Source organism: Denticeps clupeoides, chromosome 1 (assembly GCF_900700375.1).
Source record: "Denticeps clupeoides chromosome 1, fDenClu1.1, whole genome shotgun sequence".
Taxonomy (NCBI): domain Eukaryota; kingdom Metazoa; phylum Chordata; class Actinopteri; order Clupeiformes; family Denticipitidae; genus Denticeps; species Denticeps clupeoides.
The window spans coordinates 8,660,233-8,682,919 of NC_041707.1; the positions used below are offsets into that span (position 1 = coordinate 8,660,233).

The 22,687-nt window shown below is 43.3% G+C and overlaps 1 protein-coding gene across 4 annotated transcripts; it reads right to left on the reverse strand.

Moving 5' to 3' along the window:
* Positions 1 to 436: 436 nt before the first annotated feature.
* Positions 437 to 22,493, reverse strand: sos2 (son of sevenless homolog 2 (Drosophila)). 4 transcript variants are annotated; one of them, XM_028998902.1, is made up of 23 exons: positions 22,319 to 22,493; positions 13,575 to 13,700; positions 13,260 to 13,391; positions 12,986 to 13,150; positions 12,392 to 12,598; positions 11,503 to 11,646; positions 11,193 to 11,303; positions 7,862 to 7,960; positions 7,324 to 7,451; positions 6,537 to 7,195; positions 5,623 to 5,704; positions 5,414 to 5,521; positions 5,129 to 5,241; positions 4,218 to 4,440; positions 4,011 to 4,130; positions 3,778 to 3,940; positions 3,569 to 3,686; positions 3,240 to 3,412; positions 2,642 to 2,758; positions 2,282 to 2,534; positions 2,113 to 2,154; positions 1,845 to 1,951; positions 437 to 1,750 (listed from the first exon to the last, which is right to left on the reverse strand). In XM_028998902.1, exons 1-23 carry the CDS (start codon positions 22,400 to 22,402, stop codon positions 1,259 to 1,261), a joined length of 3,966 nt encoding a protein of 1,321 aa, XP_028854735.1. In that variant the 5' UTR covers positions 22,403 to 22,493; the 3' UTR covers positions 437 to 1,258. The 4 variants fall into 4 exon arrangements, 2 of the variants coding, with proteins under 2 accessions (XP_028854735.1, XP_028854728.1); XM_028998895.1 differs by having other exon boundaries at positions 2,261 to 2,534; XR_003751457.1 differs by lacking the exons at positions 437 to 1,750; positions 1,845 to 1,951 and having other exon boundaries at positions 2,282 to 2,529.
* Positions 22,494 to 22,687: the final 194 nt, after the last annotated feature.

Genomic DNA, 22,687 nt, shown 5'->3' on the forward strand with positions numbered 1-22,687 from the left:
GTCCCGTCATTCACTTACATACTCCACCGGCTCCATCACATTACCAACATCCTTCTCCACCCTACTTTCCACCTACATAGGCACATCCTCCCCTCACCTTGCCTCTCAGCTTGCTAAACACTCACAGCCTTGAAGGTCAAAGGTCAGAACTGTTTAAAAGGCAACTGAAGATAAGCATGTGTGTGTGTGTGTGTGTGAGAGAGTGAATATGTAATATATATATATAAAATGTATGTAACAGGCCAAGTTTTGTATTGTCACAGTGCACAGTAGTCACTTAAGGGTTGGGGGGAGGAGGGAGGGTCTTGTCCCTTTGTTCATACACCCTCTCCTCCTGCATAAAAGTAAGACTTTGGCCAAAGATTTCAGTGCGTACGGGGAGGGGTTTTAAAAAAAAAAAAAAAAAAAAAAAAAAAAAAAAAAAAAAGTTACCAGCCTGAGCAGAACCTCTACCTATTGAAGTTAATCCAAGCTAGCCTATGTGTGTTCAGCATTCGTGGCTCAGGCTCTCTTCCTGATGTAGGAGAACGAGATGTTGAGAGCTGAAGTCTTCTCCGAGATGCCCGTCAGGCATGAACGTCCTTACAGTCACAGCAGGAGAACTGGACTCACTGTCGCAAGCCCACTGGGCCTGTCCACATGGGTTGGGTGGCACAGGGTGCCCCCAAAATCCCGGTGTAACTACAGAGCCACCAAAACCCAATGTTACGTTTAGGGTAACAGAGACACTCCTCTGCCCACAGGGCTGAGAACCGATTTCGTAAATCGATATATATATATATATATATTTTCTATCCTCCTCCTTGGTACAGTCAACAACAGTACAAGCGAGGATTGGTGTGTTGCCGCTCAAATCTTATTGGCTGACACAGATGAGCGATGTCTTCATTGGCACAGAGGCATCGAGTGAGGATGGGACTACTGAGCCCCGAGGCTTGATTGGTCCACAGTGCTAACAGGCAGCTCGGTGGTTCAGTTGTTCAGTAGCTTTTGATTTCGCTGGCTGTTATTTTTGTTCTCTTCGCTGTTCTTGCAGAACATTTTCAGAACAAGGCCATGGTTTCGCTTAGCAGTTGTTGTTTTCTTTTTTCTTTTAAAACCCCCCACCTATTGACAACACAACACACACCCAATCACTGTGTGGCATGGCCCCTCAGCAATAATACACACGCGCACACACACACACCTCACTGGGAAAATACTGTGTGTCGGAGTACGCTTGCAGGAGGTGGGTGGGGAAAAGTCATTCCTGGCCTCCTCATTGGCTACTGTCTGTGTTCTCCACCAGTGAAAGTGACTGCAGGGAGTTCTGCAGCTTGTAAGTCTTGGGTGGCAGTTTTGGCTGTTGGGGGCTGTTGGGGACATGTCTGGGTGGCACAGGAGGTGCAGTGTTGGGCACCGGCAGGTGACACAGGCTGGTCTGGCTGGCGCTGAGCGGGCAGCTACGACGCGGCACGCGGGGCGAAGGTGTGCCAGGCGGGGTGTTGGGAGAACTGGGCGAATTGACAAAGTCCCAGTGAAAGCGGCCACCAGGGGAGGGCTGTGGGTTTAGAGGATAGTTCATGAAGATTTCAGGGGGGCGCTGAGGGATGGGCGGTGGAGTATCCGGCAGTGGGTCCCGCGGTGGAGGAAGAGGTGGACTTGGGAGGAGGCCATCGCTTTGGGAGGGGCCGTTGAAGAGAGGGACTCGAGGCAATGGAGGGGGCAGTCGGGGTGGGATTGCTGGAGGACTGTCTGGCCTGGAGCTCAGCTGAAACACACAGATATCGGGTCAGAATTTAGCCATCGCTTATAAGCCTTCAGGTGTATGAGCAGATGTGTGTGTGTGTGTGTGTGTGTGTTACCTTGGCCTCTGAGAGGGTGTCTTTCCTGCGGGGGGGCAGTGGGGGAGGTCTTAGTGGCTCGTCACCAGTAAGCTGATTCAAACTCACACAAGACACTGAGGGAAATTCTAACATCAAAAACAGACACACGGCATTAACACAAATGATGCAAGCATCACTTTATTCTCAGAAGATCTCTCTGGACGATATACTGTGACAAATATGTGTGAGAAATAAAAATCTAAAATGTAATGTAATAGAAAAGGATAAAGAAAAATGTAACCCTTACTTGATGGTGGGAGGAAAACCGGAGCAAATACAGTGTTACTACCTAGAGATAAGAGACACATACACGTCAACATAATTGAACAATTTATCGATTAAATATACACTAACACACACAGACAAAAAATACAAAACAAAAAAAAAAAACTAACTATTTGGCCACGCCCACACACCAGGTGTGCTGCTCAGGTCATGGTCGATGAACACACTGAGTTCAGAGGATGCTGACTGCGGGGGTGTAGGAGTGCTAGGAGAAGTGGGGACCGATGGCGGTTCAGGTTCTGATTCTGGGATGCTGCGGAATGCTATCTTGTGTGGCGGTTCTCGCTCCAGCGGAACAGGGTGGCCCTTGAGGGTTCCGGAGGTAGAAGAGTTCCGTACAGGACGAATGCCTGGTGACTTCAGTGGGTGCTGTATCTTCCTGCGCTGGAAAGAGAGGACATCATTGTACATAAACTGACAAATATTTTGGACAATCCTACTGAAAAACAAGTTAAAGATATGCAGACACGCTCACAGAAACACACACTTACAAATCGAGGTGGCTGTCTGCAGTTGCGTGGCTCTATTTCCTGTGACTTGTGGAACAGGTAGTCTGAGAACTCTTTTTCACTCATAGTCCCCATAGGGTTCAGGTTCTCAAAAAAACGCTGCAGAATAAAACATGCATGCATGAATTACTAGTTGAATAAAATGTTGTTGGACTTTTTAAAAGTCTCCATGTCATGCTCATCTCAATAACAACACAAATGAACAGTTAGAAAAAGCAAGGTAGGAGGATAACACACAAATGGATTAATAAACAAACTACAAAAACTACTAATGATATTTGCACATGTGATTTATCAACGCTTAACACCAGCTTGGAAATAGTGCCCTCAAACTGTATTTTTGAATGCATGTCCAACAACAAATCACAGAAACGTATTCATGCTGAAATAAAAAAATGGCAACTTCCAGATTTTTACATGTAGAGAGTTTTTTTTTAAATTTATTATTCCCCACAAGAGCAAACTATGCAGACCCTCTGGCCAAAACACAAACAAAGAGGCATACCAAAACATACATTACACACACACACACACACACACACACACACACACACAGAGAAATAAATAGACCATCTCTCACCCTAATGTCAGACTCCACTTTCAGGCGATATGGCTGGTTTTGGTACTGCTGAATTTCTCCGGTAATCTCCGCTACCTTCCTCCGCTTGCTGAAGTTGATGAGGTCTTTCCCATGGCGTTTCAGGAAATCTGGGTTCCCTTCCTCTGTCTTTAGTATGTTAGTCAGGTATATACCTGACCACACAGAGCCAAAGGCATACCACGTCAGTCAGAAATATACAGGTCACATAGGTTCCTTATCTGAAGGTTCCAACGTGCAATAACATATAGTAGCTTAGACAGTTGCAAGTGTGTAAGATGTTAAATGTCAATGTTAAATTGCACACTCACCAAAGAAAGGCACACAGGGTGGGTTGATGGACTTAAGTTTTGCCAAGTACTTCTTAAAGTGATCCTGGCTCAGCTCCACCGCCTCTTCCAAAATCCGCTTCTTATGTCCTGTAATAGACTTTACACACCAATACAAAATGTCTAATACGAGTGCAGAAATGGGGAGAAACAGTAAATGTGTCTAGGCGAGGAAGACGGTCTGTGGTTACCTCAAAGGTGTGGTCGAGTCGGTACACAGGCACAGAGTTTATGGCGCTGACTATCTCCAGCACTCCATTAAAGTTATTCAGCTCCTGGAACACCTGCAAGATCTCGATAATCCGTGCAAACACAGCAACCCTTTCCTCAAGGTTCTCCGCTTCTACTATACACCTGAGAGAGCAAGAGAAAGGAGGGTGAGAGAACGGGAGGAGGCTGCAATGGCTGAAGCACAGCAACTCACTTCTCAAACCAGAGCGTGAGGTTGGTGGTGTGTCTGATCATGCGCAGTAGGTTGGGCGAGTTCTTCTCTTTGTCCTCTTTGGTCCAGACGCTGCCCACCAATTCAGATGGGCGCACTGCCCTGTAGACACACACACACACACACATCAGTTCTTTTCTAACTGTAAGAGCCAAACACTTGAACAATGAAACAACAAAAAAGTCTTACCTATATAGATCAGACTCTAGCAGGGTGAGTTGTCGGGCAATCTCTATGGGGTGAAGGGTTATCAGCTCAAAAGTCTCGATCTGTCCAGCTCGGCTAAGGTGCCACTCAATGGGTGGGGGCGGGCTCTCAAAGGTGATGCTGTGGCTCACACCATTGGATTGCATAGCCAGTTTCCGACGGATGATCTTATTAATGGACTCCACCCACTTCCTCATTGACTTGCCTAAGCCCCAGTAATGAAAATAAACACGAACACACAAACGAATAAATATATAGACAAAACCTCTGGACAACACATGCAGAACCCATTAACTTGTATATTGACATTGAGACACGCTGCCCTGGTATCTCAGTTTTGCTCTTTGTCTGTGAAGGGTCGACAGCACTCCACACTAAATTCCTGCAATTGCACACCTAACCTATTTATAGGCCACAAAATGCATACACACTCAAATTTGCATTTAGCTGCAGGAGACACATTGATATTGATAAATGACATTAGTCCCTCTTTAAAAATAAAGGTAAACATACGTAATTATTATAGCACCCATGTCACGTGACAAAATTAACATAAAAAAACAACATTTAACAATTCCTGTTAAGAAATGTTTGAAATACTGTTTAGAAATCTGGGTTGATTATTTTTTCTCGTTGAAAACAAACTGTCACCATGTATCGATTCGAGAAACAGCACCACAGCACACAACAATTTGCTAGTCATTTCACCACCGTTACTGGGGTGTTTTCGTACATTTCTTTACAATCAATGCACAAACACAGTAAAGATCTCTATTCCCACTGTCTCCATAGGGATCATTTTTATTTCATCATCATACAATGGTACGTGCATGTACAGAGCGGTTTTTGTATGTGTCTAAGCTATTGCTGTGTATTGCTGGTATTTAACAAACCTCTCAGTTGTAAAATGTTGGTGATGTAAACCTCTAGCCTGATGCGGAGTTCTGGATCATTCTCAAAGTCATAGAAGTGATGTTCTACCCACTGGCGAAAAACATTCAAAACCCTTGAGAGAAACAAAAATGCAGTTAGTACATACAATCCAGGCTGTGTTCTTGTGAGGAAAAAGGTGTAGTCTTGCAGAGAAACAATACATTTTGATGATCGGATTTCTTTGTGACCTTACTCTGATCAGTGTGAAAGACATTTGCAAATGATGTGCTTAGTCGGCATTTTACCTCAGCTGCACAGGCTGTACGTATTCCCGTCTGAACCTTTGTGGCTGGGCACAATTCCAGAGGCCCTGGCGCTCGTCCTCTGTGGTTTCTGGCTCTGGAATCTCAATCCTGAGGATTCATTTGGAAAAAATAATATCATATCATAGTTGACAAAAAAAACAGACATCTTAACACAGAAGGAACTAAAGAGATGGAGCTGGAAACACTACCTTTCAATGAGGAGGGTGAGGAGCTCCTGTGGTTTGCAGAAGGAGCGGTACGTGGTGAGGAAGGTACGCACAAAGTTTGGATCTGCAGGAAAACAGGGAATTAAAGATGTAAAATGGTATTGAATGGTTAGAATGGCAAGAAACATTTAATTCTTGTGAAGGCCAGAGCCACAAACAGTGCCTGAGATGACAAGATGACATCCATCATTTTTAGACCCTTCATGAAAATTACACCATCATTTTCATCAGCCGGAGTTTTAACAGTTGCAGCAGTTGCAGCAAATGCATAATAATGTAAAATGGCCCAATGCACAGAAGCACTTTCCTTTAAAAAAGGTGTTTTTTTTTTTTTTATATAACAGTAGCACAGATTTGCTACTTGATAACACATATATAATTGCTTTTATACGTTTTCTTTGAAAAAGCAGCACATTATATAGTTATTTAAATGATATCCTGTAGTGTTGTAAAAAACAAATTATGCTACAAATTAGCCTAATTGTAATTTACATTTACAGAATTTATCATACACCCTAAACCAGAGCGACTTACAATGAGTAATTCCAGGGGGACTGTCCCTGTAGACACTCAAGGTTAAGTGTCCTACTCAGGGACACAATGGTAGGAAGTGAAGTCTGAACCAGTGAATGTGTTTTTTTTTGGTTCGTGAAAGTGAAGTGATTTTCATTGCGACACACAACGAAATGTGTCCTCTGCTTTTAACCATCACCCTTGGTGAGCAGTGGGCAGCTATGAAAGGTGCCCGGGGAGCAGTGTGCGGGATTACGTCTCTCGTCTCCTTGCCCGCTAGACCACCACTAGCAGAGTTACTTCGACCCCTCACATGTAATCCTCACGGGGTAATGCAATTGTTCTGCTACTCTAGCAGGTCTAGTGGCGTGTATGTAACTCACCTGCATACATGTGGTAGGTGAGTCTCTCAATGAGCTTCACCACTGTCCCGGCCTTGATGATGGGGATGCCGGTTTTGCTCTGCACTCGGTCCTCAAAAACAATGTTCTCCTCTGAGTCCTCCACAGCGAAGCGGTACAGGTCCGGCGGTGGAAGGCGCAGTGGCTGGGCCTGCTCTTCATCGTGGAGGGCAGTGTCAAGCATCCTCTCCAGGGTGGAGCGATACTGCAGAGTCACCAGCGCAGCCATCCACAGGGACTTCTCTTCGGCTGAACGTGCACAGAAGACAGCGCCCCCGCTTTCATCCCGTCCCACCAGCTCGAACGCATGACGGAGTTCTGGTGTGTCGTCCCGATCCACCACACGAGCTTTCCTTAAAACAAATTTCTCCTTTAGGCGAAACTCTGCACCACTTCCTGCCCCTGGAAGCCGTGAGCTCTGATTGGCTTTGCAGCTGATCATGAGGCCGTCAAACAGGAAGTTGTGTCGCTCGTGCTTGGCACCGGCACGCAGAAGCACTCCCTCATGGATGAACTGGCTGCAGCACTGCCCAATGTCCTTCCCCTCCCAGCCATCGATGCTCTTCTGAATCTCATTCATGCGCTTGATGGCCAGCTGCTTACTGCGCACCTGCCGGCTGTATAGGCGGTACATTGGCTCTCTGCAAGTCACACACACACACACACACACACTCTCATGTTGATTGTACTTAAGATATGAGGTAAAACTGAAAGAGAAAACTGAAAAAGCTGCCATGGTATTAGTGAGCATTTTTACATGCATATGTACCCTGGCTTACGACGTGGCTGGTATTTGCCATATATTCGCTCTATGCTGGACTGGAGGTTGAGCAAGGCAGTGATGGCCTGCTTCAGGCACTCTCTATCATCGTCATCCTTACTTCGCTCTTGAAGTTGCTGTAAGAAATAAATAATGAAAACAAACACACTCAATAATGTAAATCATACACAAAATAATTAAATCAACCATACACCTAGTAAAAATGGGGTGTGTATTCTCAAATATATGCGTGTCTGTAACTCCAATCTGCATATAAACCACACTGACTATAAGAATCTGCATCACAAGAGAAAAACATGATACCAATATTGGCCACTAGAGGGAACAGTGGAGGACATTAACACATATGCAAAGCTTGAATGTTAATGCAATCCTGCCCTAAAAATACTACTAGAATTTATATGTGTGTGTGTGTGTGTGTGTGTGTGTGTGTGTGTGTGTGTGTGTAAAATGTGTAAAGTGTAGCTTTGTGTGTGAAATGCACATTGCCGGTTCAGTGGTCCTGCACTGGACTGCATGTTTGTACCTGCAGCAGCTCAAAGTAGTGTAAGCAGTGGTAGACGGGCACCATCATCAGCTGGGGGAGAACGTACTGAACTGCATCCTTAAATCCCGGTGCTACATTCTGAGGTAGAGAACAAAAGTGAAGTGAATGTACCCACAAGTCAATCTATGCATATAATGCAGGTGACGCATACCCACACACAATTTATCAAGAGAAAAATAATTTGCATTTTCAGGGAAACACTGTTTTGTCTGTTTCCCCAGACTGAAAAAAAAAAAAAAAAAAAAAAAAAGGAGAAGGTTGGAGCAGGGTTGAGTGTGGTGGGGTGAACAGGGCAACAGTCTGTCTGGCTGTGGTGTGGAGAGGAAACTTGAGAGGAGAGGTCACAGTATCCCTTAAAACCTGCCATGTCCTTGCTCCCTCCCTCTCTCACACACACACACACACACACACACACACACGCGCAAAAAAATCAATACAATGCTACTGGCACACACAATCAATACTTTACTTTACACACAATCAATGCACGCATGGCTCACATCCTCTAACAGAATATATGAAGCCAGGTAAGAAACTAAACGTGTGCACACACACATAGACAGTCTCCCACAAACTTATTTCTATGATGAATTTCTTTAATGCGTTTTAGTTTAAGACACTGAAAGGTCTTAATATACAGTGCACACAGAAAATATTCACAGCATGTCACTTTTTCCACATTTTGTTATGTCACAGCCATATTTCAAAATGAACTAAATTCATTTCTCCCTCTGAATTCTACACACCCCATAATGAAAACATGAGGGGGAAAAAAAAACCTGGGGTTTAAGCAAATTTATTCTAAATTACAAATCTGAGAAATCACATGTCCATAAGTATTCATCCTTTGATATCTTGGCTGTGTGTTGTCACCAACTTGATGTCTGGCATTCACATAAAGGACCAGAGAATTTTGTTTCTCCTAGTCTGAGAGTATTTCGGGTGCCTTTTGGCAAACTCCAGACAGGCTGCCAAGTTCCTTTTACTAAGGAGTGGCTTCCATCTGGCCACTCTACCATACAAGACAGATTGGTGGATTGCTGCAGAGATGGTTCTAGAAGGTTCTCCTCAGTCCAAGAGTGACCATCAGGTTCTTGGTCACCTCCCTGACTAAGGCCCTTCTCCCCCGATTGCTCCGTTTAGGTGGCTGCCCAGCTCTAGGAGGTTTTGAACTTACACTTTCAGATGATGAAGGCCACAGTGCTTATTGGGACCTTCAAAGCAGCAGAAATGTTTCCATAACCTTCCTCAGGTTTGTGCCTCAAGACAATCCTGTCTCGGAGGTCTACGGACTATTCCTTTGACCTCACGCTTGGTCTGTGCTTGGACATGAACTGTCAGCTGTGGGACCTTATACAGACAAGCGTGTCTGTTTCCAAATCATGTCCCATCAACGGTTTCCACAGGAAGACTCCAATTACGCTGCAGAAACATCTCAAGGATGATCAGGGGAAACAGAAATCACCTGAGCTCAATTTTGAGCTTCATGGAAAAGGCTGTGAATACTTATGTACTTTCACAGTTTTGTTTTTTTTTTTTTTAGCCAAAACCACAAGTACAACTTTCCACATTGTCATTATGGGGTGTTGAGTGTACAATTTTGATGAAAAAAAAAAATCTATATATATATTTAATCCATGTATTGAACAAAATGTGGAAAAAGTGATGTAACAAATGTAAAACTAAATTAGTTTGGCTTAGCCTAGAATGTCTACATTTTTTAAAAAAATGCTTGAGAGCTTAACAGCAGGCATTTTGACCATCACTTACATTCATGATGCACAAATGATATTATATTATCAATATAGATCAATCACCATTAGCAAACTAGCATTTGTGTCTATAGCAACCTGACAAGGCAACATACTATTTTATTAACATAATTAATATACAAACAAAAAAAAAAAAAAAGACAAAAAAAGACAAAAATATAATAATGCATTTTTTAATACTTTGGCAAGTGATCACATGTGGTTTTAGCAAAATCCAAATAAAACATTTCCTAGTCAAGTGACTTATGCAATATTGTTACCCACAATCAAGTAAAATTGAGGGATAACTGTGGGCATGTCATCTCACTGAGGGACTGTCTAGGCATGTTCAGTAAATGAACACCTCTCAATTTCTTTACAACAGAGAGACTGTTAAACATTAAGAAACGAAGGATTTGTAAACCACTTCCATGACCTGGAAAAAAAAACAAAACAGTTCAGTCTGTCAAAAGGGACAACAGACCCTCCACAGTTAAAAAAAATTAAAATATTAACAGAGTCTGTGTATGATCTCCTTTTCTATGATCTGCCGGTTACACACAAAAAAAGGCTCACTTGTCTGACAGTGAACATCTTTCCCTTGATGCTGTACTTGCTGTAAATGTTTACAGCATTCTTTTATGCAGAATTCTAATCCATTGTATGATGTTTTATGATTCTGTATTATAAAATACACTGTGAGTGTTTATGTATTTGCATGTATTAAGCTGATCGATGAGTAAGAAATTGAAGAATATTCACCTATGCTTTAGTAATACAGTTTTGGGGTGGGATTTTTTTTTACCATTCAGAACCTGGTACAGAAAACAAGGTTCCATTCAGATGTCAGCATCAAATATTTTAGAAGAATACCCAGCCCTTGGGCTAAGAGAAAGAAAAGTAGATGGACAAAGTGAAAGCAAAAGCTAAGGGGGGGAAAAAAAAAAAAAAAGAGCCTTAGGTTTTCTTGTAAAAGTTACTGACACACATTCAACGCACACACACACACACACAGAACCTGGTTTACTGTTAACTCCCGTTTTCTCAGAATAAAACAGCACTTCTGTGAAATCGGCGGTCAGTAATCCAGGACAAGGTACCCTGATGCGGACAGAAATTAAGAATCCAAGATCATATCCACTACCCATCAACCAGGAAATTGTGGTAAATCATCACCAGTGCACCCATAACCATAAAATAGTGCAAGGGTTCCTTTTAAAACATCCCAGTTTGCGATTAATAACCTTGCCAAAATGTAGTACACACTCTGGGGTGCTGTATACAATCATCATATATTAAATCAATGGTCAGTCTCTGGTCAAAGGACCCCTGTTGACCAGATATTTCTTGGGTGAGTCTAAACACAACAAAGACATTAACAGTACTGGGATGAGTATCATGCTAAATGCCGACATGTGGAAGACATACAAGGTGGATGTATAGGATAATCGTGTGATAACGATTATCCGAACATTAATAACATTGATCTAGCAACACATAATCAGGAATAACTCATCTGTGGCTCGCATTCATTCTGTCAGTGCCCACCCTGCACCTACCTGGAAGTGTTTAGCAACAGAGGGACGGGCCATGAGGTTGCTGAAGTGTTCCTGGAATTCTCGGCACAGGATATCCTGCGACAGCGTCTCGTAAGGGTCAAAGGCCTGCTCCTGTAACCAATCAATGAGCGGAGCAGTGAGCAGTAAGCGCATGTATAATGATCCCCAGATAGTTTCTACAAGCAAATTTTCTTTAGTGTTCTGGACCTGTATAAATGTGCACTGTGCATGTAACATACAAAAAGAGGACTAAATTTACTGCTGTGCATATGCTGATGGGTAAAATGGTAGCAATCTCGGACATGAGTACCTCTGCCAGGTCCTCAAAGCAGCTGCCCACCAGAGGGTGAGGGCTGCCATCGGCAGTCATCTCCACTGCATCTTCAATCAATCCCAGCAGTTTGACAGTCAGCTCGTGGATGTCCAGGATGTTGCTGAATACCACCTCTATGTCCTGGTGGAACAAAGAAATTGATGTTTTATTGAAATTAAGGCTCATAGGCGAGTGGCTACTACCACCAGTCCTTCTTCACACTCTACCCAGAGCAGCAGCATTAACTCTAAGTTGCTCCGGGGGGGACTGTCCCTGCAACTACTGATTTAAAGTCACTCTGGATAAGGGCGTCTGATAAAATGCCTTAAATGTAAATGTAAGATGTACACTCAACACATGACATAATGGCAAAACTGAAGGTAAACATCCTTGGCCAGACCCATTTTATGCAAATATCCATATACACATGGACTAGACCAATCTTGTTGCTCCAGAAAAGTAATATCTTTTTTTTTTTTTTTTTTTTAAAGAAACAGAATGATTAATAGAATGAAAGACAGCCCAAAAAAACCCTTATGTTCTGCAACAAACCAGAGGGGGTTAATGTCCTTATTACTTGCAATACACTCGACAGGGTTTAAATGGAACTTCTCTTCTTACCATAAGGAGTGCATGTTTATGTGTGTGGGACCTCTCTGTTTGGATTATGAAACACTAAGCTGATTACCTGAAGCCAGTTTTTTATTTTAAGGTACAGAAAACCAACTGTTACATTCATTCAGAAGTAGTCCTAGGCCTCAAGGGAATAAACACCTCACCGAAATAACGGCAGAGGCAAACCTCAACTATGCAAAACAAACACAAACACACACTATTACCAGATTTGCTAAAAACAGAAATAGCCCTCATTTCGGACAGCACCAACCTGGCTGGTGAGGAGCTCAGGATTGGACAGGAAGGCTGGCCTGAACACCTTGATAATTAGATCCAGCTCCCTCAGGTACTGCCTCTCCTCTGCAATCTCCATCCGCACAAGCTCATCGTAAGTGAGCTCACCGGAGGACGATGGCTCCTCGGTGCACTGAGATGCCAGACCCATGTCCTCATCTTGGTCAAACATGTCCATTAACACCTAAATGAGACAAACATATTTCAGTCAATGATTAGACGGGTGGAGCTATGCTTTTGAGGAGCTATGAAAGACATGGCACACATCGAGTGTTTGGTAATGTCACATGAAATATTTCTTCTGGATTTATTGAAATAAACAGGTATAAAAGCAGGAAAAGGGCTGGTGGTCCTCACTATCATGAAAGGAGGATCTAACTACCGATCCAGGCCCTTTATATTTATTTATGTGTAAGCTTAAAATGGGAGGAGCCAATGGGGATGAGTGACAATTCTGGATGATGATTGAAACCCCCCCTGTCACACTCACAAGGATGATACAAACATATGATCACAAATGTGATCTCTGCTGTAGACATTATGATGACACGTCTGCTAGATTTGCCCTCACTTTGTCTGCACACATGGAGACTTTGATGTCCTGTTGGCTGATTTCTAAATGTTTAATGTTGCCCACGTAGTTGCCAGCCAGTTTGAGGATGTCTGCAGAGATGTACTCCAGCACAGCCACGATGTACAGAGACACATGGTAGTCTATCTTGTAGCCCAGGACCTCCTACAAAGAGAACACACATGGTTTAAACTACACGAAGGAAAGACATGCAAACATACCTATGCATGCAGACATAAATGTGTAATTAAATAAAGCAGCCCCTCAAACATACCTTCAGCAGTGGGTGGATCTTATCTACAGGGAGCAGCAGCGGACTCCTCCTCTTCTTCTTCTCAATGGCTGACTGGGCATCAGCCATAGCCCACTTGTCAATGGGGTATGGGAAAGTCTTCTGAATGCGCTCCTGCAGACGAACAGAGCAGTAAATGCATCAACATTACTAGAGCTGTTCAAAAAAAGATGTCATTTCATTTGAACTCTTTGAAATGAAGTCTCAGCTGTCACGATTCCGAAAGACAACACGGAAAGCATCTTTACACTACAGCATCAAGTCAGCTGCAGTCTAAGCTGCCGATTCCTTGCTCACCTCTACGTCGGACACGGAGCGGGGCTGCGTGACGCACAGCATGTTGAGCAGCTGCAGGATCAACTCCTCAATGTGCTGCAATGCATCCTCCTTGGCTGACAGGTTAGGGTGCACCTGCAGCTGCACCTGGAACAGCAAGTGACGGCCATTATGGCAATGACAGGAACAGAAGCGTGGCGGCGAATATATTCAATTAATCATAATCATCAAAACAGGTCAAGAATCAAAAGCATAAGCACACTAACTCCGTATATTAACAGCACACTGAAATGTTTTCAAGGTATGCAGTGGCTAATGCTGGTCATGGATTAAAGGAAGACAAGGTGCATCGCGGCCTGCAATGGACTGGGATGAAAGGAAATGAGGGGAATGAGTCCTGCATTCATCTAGATGTTACTCTGACATCCGAACCACCATCCTAAACAGTTGTGCAGTTCAGCAGTTCTAAGTACACACCTTCATGGAAAAGGAACCACAGAAAAACACTTCAGACATTTAAGGCACCGACTTGGATACCACAGGACCTCATCAGGATTTGTGTGGATTGCAGGTCTCAACAAGTCAGAGCTGTTTTGGTGGCACGAGGGAAACCAACAGAATATGAGGCAGGTGGTGTTACTCTTGTGGCTGATGGGTGCATCGTACACATTGGGTGCAAGTCACATTTGCACAGAAAATTTGTGCACAATTCGAGTACAATGGACCCCATCGGGTTCGGCCATAACCTATCTGCTATAACTTACAGCAGAACGTGGAGGATGCGGAGGGGTTGGAACATGGAAGCAACGTACGCAATAAAACGTGACGCGGTTCACTACGTAAAGCTGACAACTGTGCTAGTTTTTCCGCACGTATTGTTGCGGTATCTACGTTCTTTGTTTTATACATTCCTGTGTCAATCCGATTTCTGTGACTTTTCCACAATTTTGTGTGTTTATTTCTTATTCCAAAACCTTTCAATTTCTCCTTCCAAATCTCCGTGATGTTTGCAGGTTTTTAATGACTGTAGGAGCTCTGAGGCAGAGGGTGGTAGTAGCCTAGTGGGTAACACACTCGCCTATGAACCAGAAGACCCGGGTTCGAATCCCACTTACTACCATTGTGTCCCTGAGCAAGACACTTAACCCTAAGTTGCTCCAGGGAGACTGTCCCTGTAACTACTGGTTGTAAGTCACTCTGGATAAGGGCGTCTGATAAATGCGGTAAATGTAAATGCAGAGGGGGGGGGGGGGGCACACAGGTATATTCCCACACTCTGTCACCACGGTGTTTCCTTTATTGATGCAGTTTTGTTTGGCAGCGGATCGTGTCTGACGACTATTTTAATCTCGGTGTGTGGAGGTTGACAGGGCGGCCAGGGGTGTGGCTGCGTAGGAAAGGAGTTGGAGGGGAAAGTTTACAGTTGCACGCAAAAGTTTGAGCACCCTTGCATAAAATTTCTGTTAGTGTGAAGAGCACAAGAGGAACCAAAAAAAAAGGCACATGGACACATTCCTCTGTTGAATCATCTGCCAGATTTGCTAATTATTTTTGTGAATACATTTTAATTGTGATCTGACTTTTACTCTGGGCCATAATTGGCTTATTGAACTATGGCTTTTTCACAATCTTCGTTAGGAGAGGCTGGGCTCTTTCAAAGCTCTGGCTCTTCATTCTCCGCAACAGCCACAAGCAACTCCTTAGCATTCTGACAGTTAAAAATAATGTCCATGAATGCAGTTTAGGTCTCCAAGATCAGGAAGGCAGCAGGAGAAATGAGGGTTGTGACTTCATACCAGAGCAGGTGGAAACACCCTCTGAACAAAACTCTTAGCAAATCAAACTGATCAGAGCAGAGAGGAAAACAACTGCATGGGTACAACCGTACAAACCCGTGCATGTATGTGTGTTTCAGAAAGCATGAAAAAAGTGGCAGCAAAAATGTTTAATTAGTGGAGATTTGTGCAATCTGACCCACAGACAAACGCCCAAGATCAGTAGGTCCGGGATGTGCAGGTTTGCTCATGGGTGGAAGACAGGAGTGGTGATGAAGATTACTCCATTATAACATGATGGAAGAAAACACACACACACATGTACATACACACAGCAAGAGAGAGAGACACACACACACACACACACACACAGTGTATAGGTGTCTGGTTTCATGGCTTCTTTCCATTAAGCTGGGGGAGCTGGTGCACAGGGAGTCCCAGGGCTCTCTTACACACACAGACACAGACACACACACACACACACACATCTCTCGGGGGGGTGGGGGGTGTTTCACAGTGGCGGTCAGAGATATTGATGTGGAGAAAAGAAAGGAGGATGGGCTGAGGGGAGAGTCATGCAGACAGGAAGGGAGGGATGGAGAAACAAAGAACTGGAGAGTAGTTGGCCATTAGAGTAAGAATGCAAAACACAAAATTATGTGCATATAGTTAGTGTTTCTTTGACTCTTAGACATTTACTTTTATAAGTCACCGAAGCCCAGAGTTCTAAAACAAATTCTAAAAGACTCCAAAGAAGCAGAGAGGCAGTACAAGATGTGTACACAAATGTGTGTACTTCTGTAAAACACCACAAACCATCACAATTTGATCATTCCCACTCACATTCACAGCAAACTGAAGTGATCTTTCTGGGATAATTAGAGAAGATTATTAACGGGTAACGTGTCCTAATCTGATTACGCTCTTTGTCGGGACTACTGCAGGCCAAAGCAAGATGGCCTTGTAACCATGGCTTTTAGTTAAGTGAGAAAATCCAGCATAATCCACAGGCTTTATTAAGGCAGGGAAATCACTACAGAAGGCTAAATAAACGGTCGTCCAAGAGAAATCCCGCTGTTTAATACATCATGTATGACGGGAACCGGTCTAAAAAACACGGCAGAAATCATTGTTTCTTTTCGTCTACTGGGAGCACATCTCATGTTGCAGACAACAAACACGTGTGTGTGTGCGTGTGTGTGTGTGTGTGTCTGTCTAGGCATTACATCATCAGCTTTTACTACAAGAGCGTCTGGAGAGACGTCACAAAAGGCCAAAGCGTGTGCGCACACACACACACACACACACACACATTTTTACATACAAAGTAGGGCTGCGCAATATAGCATTAAATTCAGATTGTGGTATAAATTGAACCATAGAAGATGGTATATATTCCGATATATAATCTGATACGTAAATTTAAATGGAACTCTTTACAGATACATCAAAATATAACATAGCCATATACCAGATAAAACAATATCTGGGCAATTCTACTGAAAGTGGCCTGTCACAGCCATAAGGCTGGTGATGTCCCAGGTATTTGTAGGATTTTAGGATTTTGCTGTAGGTTTTCATAAAAAATATTGTCAGAAATATTTAATTTCAAATTTTATTTGTCACATACATAGTCATACACGGTATGATATGCAGTGAAATGCTTTTAGCAACTGCTACAGACCACAGTATCTCAGTAATAACACTACGCTTGTTCGTATTTTATTATGTGTTACATTTAATCTCTGGATTTATGCATGAATTAGTTTTGCGCTCTGTGCTCTCGGAGTTTCCAAAACTAATGTTGCGTACTGCAAGTAGGCGTGGTTCCGCACAGGTGGCACGACTGGCCAAATAAAATACCGCATTCCGTTTACACCAACAGGTGTAAAAGGTCAGGTGGATGTTGTACAACCTGACTATATCCACAGTGACACTATGCAGCGCAGAGGCCATAACTGTGCAAAACATGCCACACGGAATACAATTCACCAGGCCGGTCCATGCCGCTGTGAGAAGACAAAGCTGAGAAATGAGCTAGTAAGCAGACAACAAATCACTGCACTCTTGCTATTTTTTTGGTTGTTTCTTTTTAAAACTCCTGTCATTTCCTGTACAAATTGTCAATAATCTTTTCGCAATTGAGTATTGTTTTGGAGACTCAGACCCATCAAGGGAGAAATATTATTTGACTCACCAACGGCAGTCACACAGGATGAACCAATCACAAGGCAGAAAGTTTGTGCCTGTGACATGTGCAGCTATCAGGCGACTTTGAGAGTTGTGATTATTGATAATGAGATTAAGTTGTCTGGGGACAGATAAATATTTTAACAGTGTCAAGAAATGTATTTTACTTTTTTTAAAAGAATAGTGTTAAAATAAATATTGGGTACACACCCAATAACAATGCAAAATTATCATTCTAATGGTGATTTTTTATTTATTTATTTTTTTTGCCAGTAAGTGCCAGCATCTACACATAAGATATGATGAGCGCCAGTCACAATCAAGATTGCATCACACTTCTCATTCACCCACACGCACAGCATGGTGTGAGACAGTCCCTCATACCATACACACACACAGCTAGTACAAATATGCACTCTTTCTTGCACACACACACAGGCAGATGCACGTATTCATATACTCTCGATGGTAACTTAAGCACGTTGTAAGTCGCTCTGGATAAGGGCGTCTGCCAAATGCCGTAAATGTAAATGTAAATGTACTCTATAAACAAACACACTCTCCCTCATATGTAGGTATATTTATATACACACAAATTCTGAACAAATGGTCATTGCTACATGCATGATTGAGACATGCACAAACATTCTCTCTCTCGCTCGCTCATATGTAGGTATGCATGTGGGTGTGATATTCAATTTAATATTTTGTAGGCAACTGGTCCAACCATGTAGGAAGCACATGAGCACAAAAATACATCCAGACACTCAGAGTCAGTTTCTCATCCATGGATTAAAACTAGTCAAGCCTGAAGTGTTTCTGAATGAAGAACGTCACTGAAGTCTAGGAACAGGTGTACTCCATGAATAGGAACTAGACCCTCAGTGTGTACGGTATACTACAGAAATTAAACCAAATCTCTCTCTCTCTCTCACACACACACACACACACACACACACTACTGTTAATAATAACTGTGCATTCTCCAGTGCCTCACTGACGCCTGCAGTAAAGGCCGTGGATTCAGTTTCACTCCTCCACCCGCTAACCTGTCTGAGCGTGTGCGAGTAAGAAAGTATGCCCTACTTGCGTCGGAACAGCATGGTATATCTGTGTGTGTATGTGTGTGTGTGTGTGTGTGTGTGTGTGTGTATATATATATATATATATATATATATATATATATATATGTGTGTGTGTGTGTGTGTGTGTGTGTGTGTGTGTGTGTGTGTGTGTGTGTCTTACCACATTACAAGAGAAGACAGGGATATGCCGCAAAGGACACCCTGTTGCTCTCCTCCATTTGCCCCTTTACGTGTGTGTGTGTGTGTGTGTGTGTGTGTTGCTTGCTTTCCCAGGCTGGTACAGACAAGCAAGGCAAGCCCCCCCAGACAGACACAAGTCATTCAGCAAGCCACACACACACTCAAGGCTACTACGTGACAAGCTAGAACACACACCTGCAGACACACTCACCTAGTGAACGCATACAGACATTTAAACATTTACACCCACATAAACAGACACCTGTTTCACTTTAACAGAGTTGTGCGTCTGCCTTGTCAACATCTGGCACGTCCACCCCACCATCAAAGCACTAATGCTGCTAATGCAACAGGCCGAGGGCAAGGTTGGAGCTTTTCAAATTGTTATTCCAGTTTGTTGCCGATTGTTAACATGTCGCACCACACAGCATGCAAACCTGTATATTATTAATAATCATTATAATAATAATAATAATAATAATAATAAAACAAAATTTCCCAAAAAATTGTTAGTACTAGAAAGGATAAGTTGTAATGACAACAAAACGTAACGGAGCGGATTTTATAGTTTGTTAGAAATGTGGCCATGCTTTACCGCCCATAGCTGACGACCGGAGTCAAAACCTGAAGAACGTAAGGAACGGGTTGAAGTGTGTAAATGGCAAACGGGGCTATCTGGACAAACGGGGCTGGCGTTCCGATACTTACTCTCTCTCAGACCTCCATTAGGTCCATTAGATTGCAGATTTTGATTATGTTTATAATTGCAAATTGCCTTTTCAGCCAATTCAGTGATCTATATAAAAAACACACACACACACACACACACACACACACACACAAAGTACAGCTGCAGACACAACAGAGAGATGCTGCAAATGTAACCACAGAGGCTAAAAAGAGAAAAAGCACATGAAAGCATCCAAGAGCCGGAGGCGGAGCGTATGTCACAGCCAAGAGCACCACAACAGCAGTGTCACACGCTTCTTAAGATTTCCCTTTGAAAGGCCTGAACAGGATCTGAGCAGGATGTGTTTGAGATGTGTTACAGCGAGACGCTTTTTTTTTTTTTTTTTTTTCCTTTTCCTCTCTCACAGTGTAATATTTTTGTAATGGTATGTTTCCAATGATATATATTTAAAATCTTATGATATTGAATAACATTTTGTGACCTCAGTACAGTGGTGCCACCTTTAGGGCTGGGTACTGAACCTTGCAACTTTTTTTTTTTTTTTTTTTCGCCTGTGACCGAAATGCTCTAAAATCATTCAGATCTGAAAAATTAATTGTCTTTTGATGCCAAACGCTGACGCCCAAACCATCAATCTTGGCGTCTGTCAGCTGGGGCCATGCTTTGTGCCAACCACTCAAGTGCAGAGATCTTGCTGGAGATTGGTTATCGAATATAACATGATACAAACATGTCAAAGACATCGTGCTCACATGGCACATGTCATGTGCAGCATTCCAAACTGAACCGAAAACTTGACAGCATCCAAATTTCACCTGGTTGCATCAGTATTATTATTAAAGGAATTTGATGCCCCTTTGCCCTATATTGCTTTTCCATAATGAAACCAAAATCTAAAAATAAACTACAATTTGTGCAGTTTAAATAAAATGTTCCACTGCTGTTCTAGACCTCGGCATGCGTATATACATGAAGAAAAAAAAAATGAACTCAATTCACACGGTGAATTAGCATAAACAACAGAACCTAGAAAGCAGTTGCACCCATCCCACACGTAGTGTGAGTCTCTGGAGGGGGGCGTCTAAAAATAAACCACGGTGAAGAGAATACGAAAGCATGAGAGAAGAGAAAAAAAACAAAAAAAAAAACTGCACAGCCACAGAGAGGCCATTGTTAACTCAGCTGAACTGACTGTGCACAGGTCACAGGTTCAGATGAGTGAGAGGGAGTGAAGGGGGGTGAGTGAGATACAGAGAAAGTGTGTGTGTGTGTGTGTGTGTGTGTGTGTGTGTGTGTGTGTGTGTGTACTAGAGAAAGAAAGAGAGAGAGAGAGAGACCCCAAGAGCAAAGATGCCATGTATCTAACAGCTGGGTGAAAACAACCTGCACCTAGAGCGGCGTCTGGCAGCATGGCTGCAGTTGAGGGCATTATGCAATACATGTGACACTGTGTGAGAACTGAGACAGGGCCTCCGACTGAAATGTGTGTCAGAACTAGAACAATGAATCATACGTTCGCCATAACCCTGTGTTGAGGGCTCTCCAAAACAGCAGCGTAAATTTGTAGGAATCGATATTTACCAGGAAGTGAAACTAAAGGATTATGATGAAGCGTGTGAATGCTGTTTCTTACACACACACACACACACACACACACACACATAGATATCACACTATTATTAGCAAGCCTAATGTCCACCTCGATGAAAACACTGATTTGGGGCAGTGGTGGCCTAGAGGTTAAGGAAGCAGCCCCATAATCAGAAGGTTTGAATCCCGATCCGGCTGCCTGTCTTGGCTGCCACTGCTCACTAAGGGTGATGGTTAAAAGCAGAGGACACATTTTATTGTGTCACTGTGTGCTGTGTTGTGTATCGCAATGACAATCACTTCACTTTCTGTACATAAAACGGACCAATTTACCACAATAACCATGTATTGCTATGGTCAAGGACTAGACAAGGCTCATCACAGGCCCAACTCTACATGGAGAAAAGTTTACCTACATGCACATGTTTATTCAGTCAGTATTTTTCATCCTATTTTCCATGCACTGACTTCTCAGTAAAACGGGTTTCTAAAAACAAGTTGCTGATCGGTCTTGACTTGACGTGATTACAAAAATTCACCGAAGTTCCTTCTGCTTTATTTAGAACAAGGGAAGCCGAAACTCACAGCTAACACCCACGGAGAGAACACACACACACACACACACACACAGGGCATGTCTTCCCAAAACTGACCGACGAAGCGGTAAAAAGTGGCAGCGGGAGCCGAAACCGTCCGAGTCGGCCTGGAGAATCCCCCAAAGGGTCGGTGACGTCACCGCAGCGGGCTTTCACACCGCTTATCATTTCATTCAGCTTCTGCGCACGCACACACACACACACACACACACACACACTCCTAATGTCACCCCTGCGTCACTACAGCCCTCTGGCTAACAAACGTCCAATCTATATTCTGCTTAAACTGTAAAAAGCAATTAGCTAATATCCTATAAGTCCTACATTTGAAATCCCACTACAACCGATGATCATTAATACCCAAACGATCAAACGAAAGCAATCTGAACCCCCCCAAAAAATAATAAACAGAATCAGCCTGTCAAGACTGTTCATTCCCACGGACCCTGTACAAAAAAAAAAATCATTAACTTAATTGACTCTTTTCGTTATTTGTGTCGAAGGGGAGCTGCGCGTCAGGAAATTGGCACTTCAGGAATCCCACGGTTCGCCCAGAACCTGGAAGGACGACCCCCGAGCCCCATTCGTCACGACTGCCGCCAAGGTTTACCTGTCCGAATTTCTCCCCCCGCACACCGGGCCACCTGGTCGGCTTTACCTTTCGCAGGGCCTGCACGAAGAGGCCTCGCCACTTGTGACTGTTCTCGTCGCTGGAAAAGTCGTAGATCTGTTGCGGCTGCATGCCTGCGGCGGCCCCTCGCGATGCCGGGATCCGGGCCGGACCGTCCGCATCGGCCCCGAGAGTCCTGGCGGGTGGGTCGGTCCGGGCACGAGATAAATTAAAAAAAAAAAAAAACTTTAACTTGGTCTTCTAAAAAAAAAAAAAAAAAAAAAAAAAAAATTATTTACTCCCGTCCTTATTTGCGCCAGGCGACGGGAGGGCTCCACCCGAACGACGCGGCTGACAAATTCATGTAAAAGTTGTTTTTTTTTTTTTTTTTTTTTTTTATAAAGAAGAGTTTCGCAC

Bases quoted from the DNA above. Each gene is read 5' to 3' on its own strand.
- sos2 (XM_028998895.1), bottom strand. From the start codon at position 22,402: ATGCAGCCGCAACAGATCTACGACTTTTCCAGCGACGAGAACAGTCAC. The intron at 7,961-11,192 runs GTAGGTGCAGGG...TCTCTACCTCAG, and splicing joins CTGTTGCTAAACACTTCCAG to AATGTAGCACCGGGATTTAA. The intron at 3,687-3,777 runs GTAACCACAGAC...TGGTGTGTAAAG, and splicing joins GACTCGACCACACCTTTGAG to TCTATTACAGGACATAAGAA.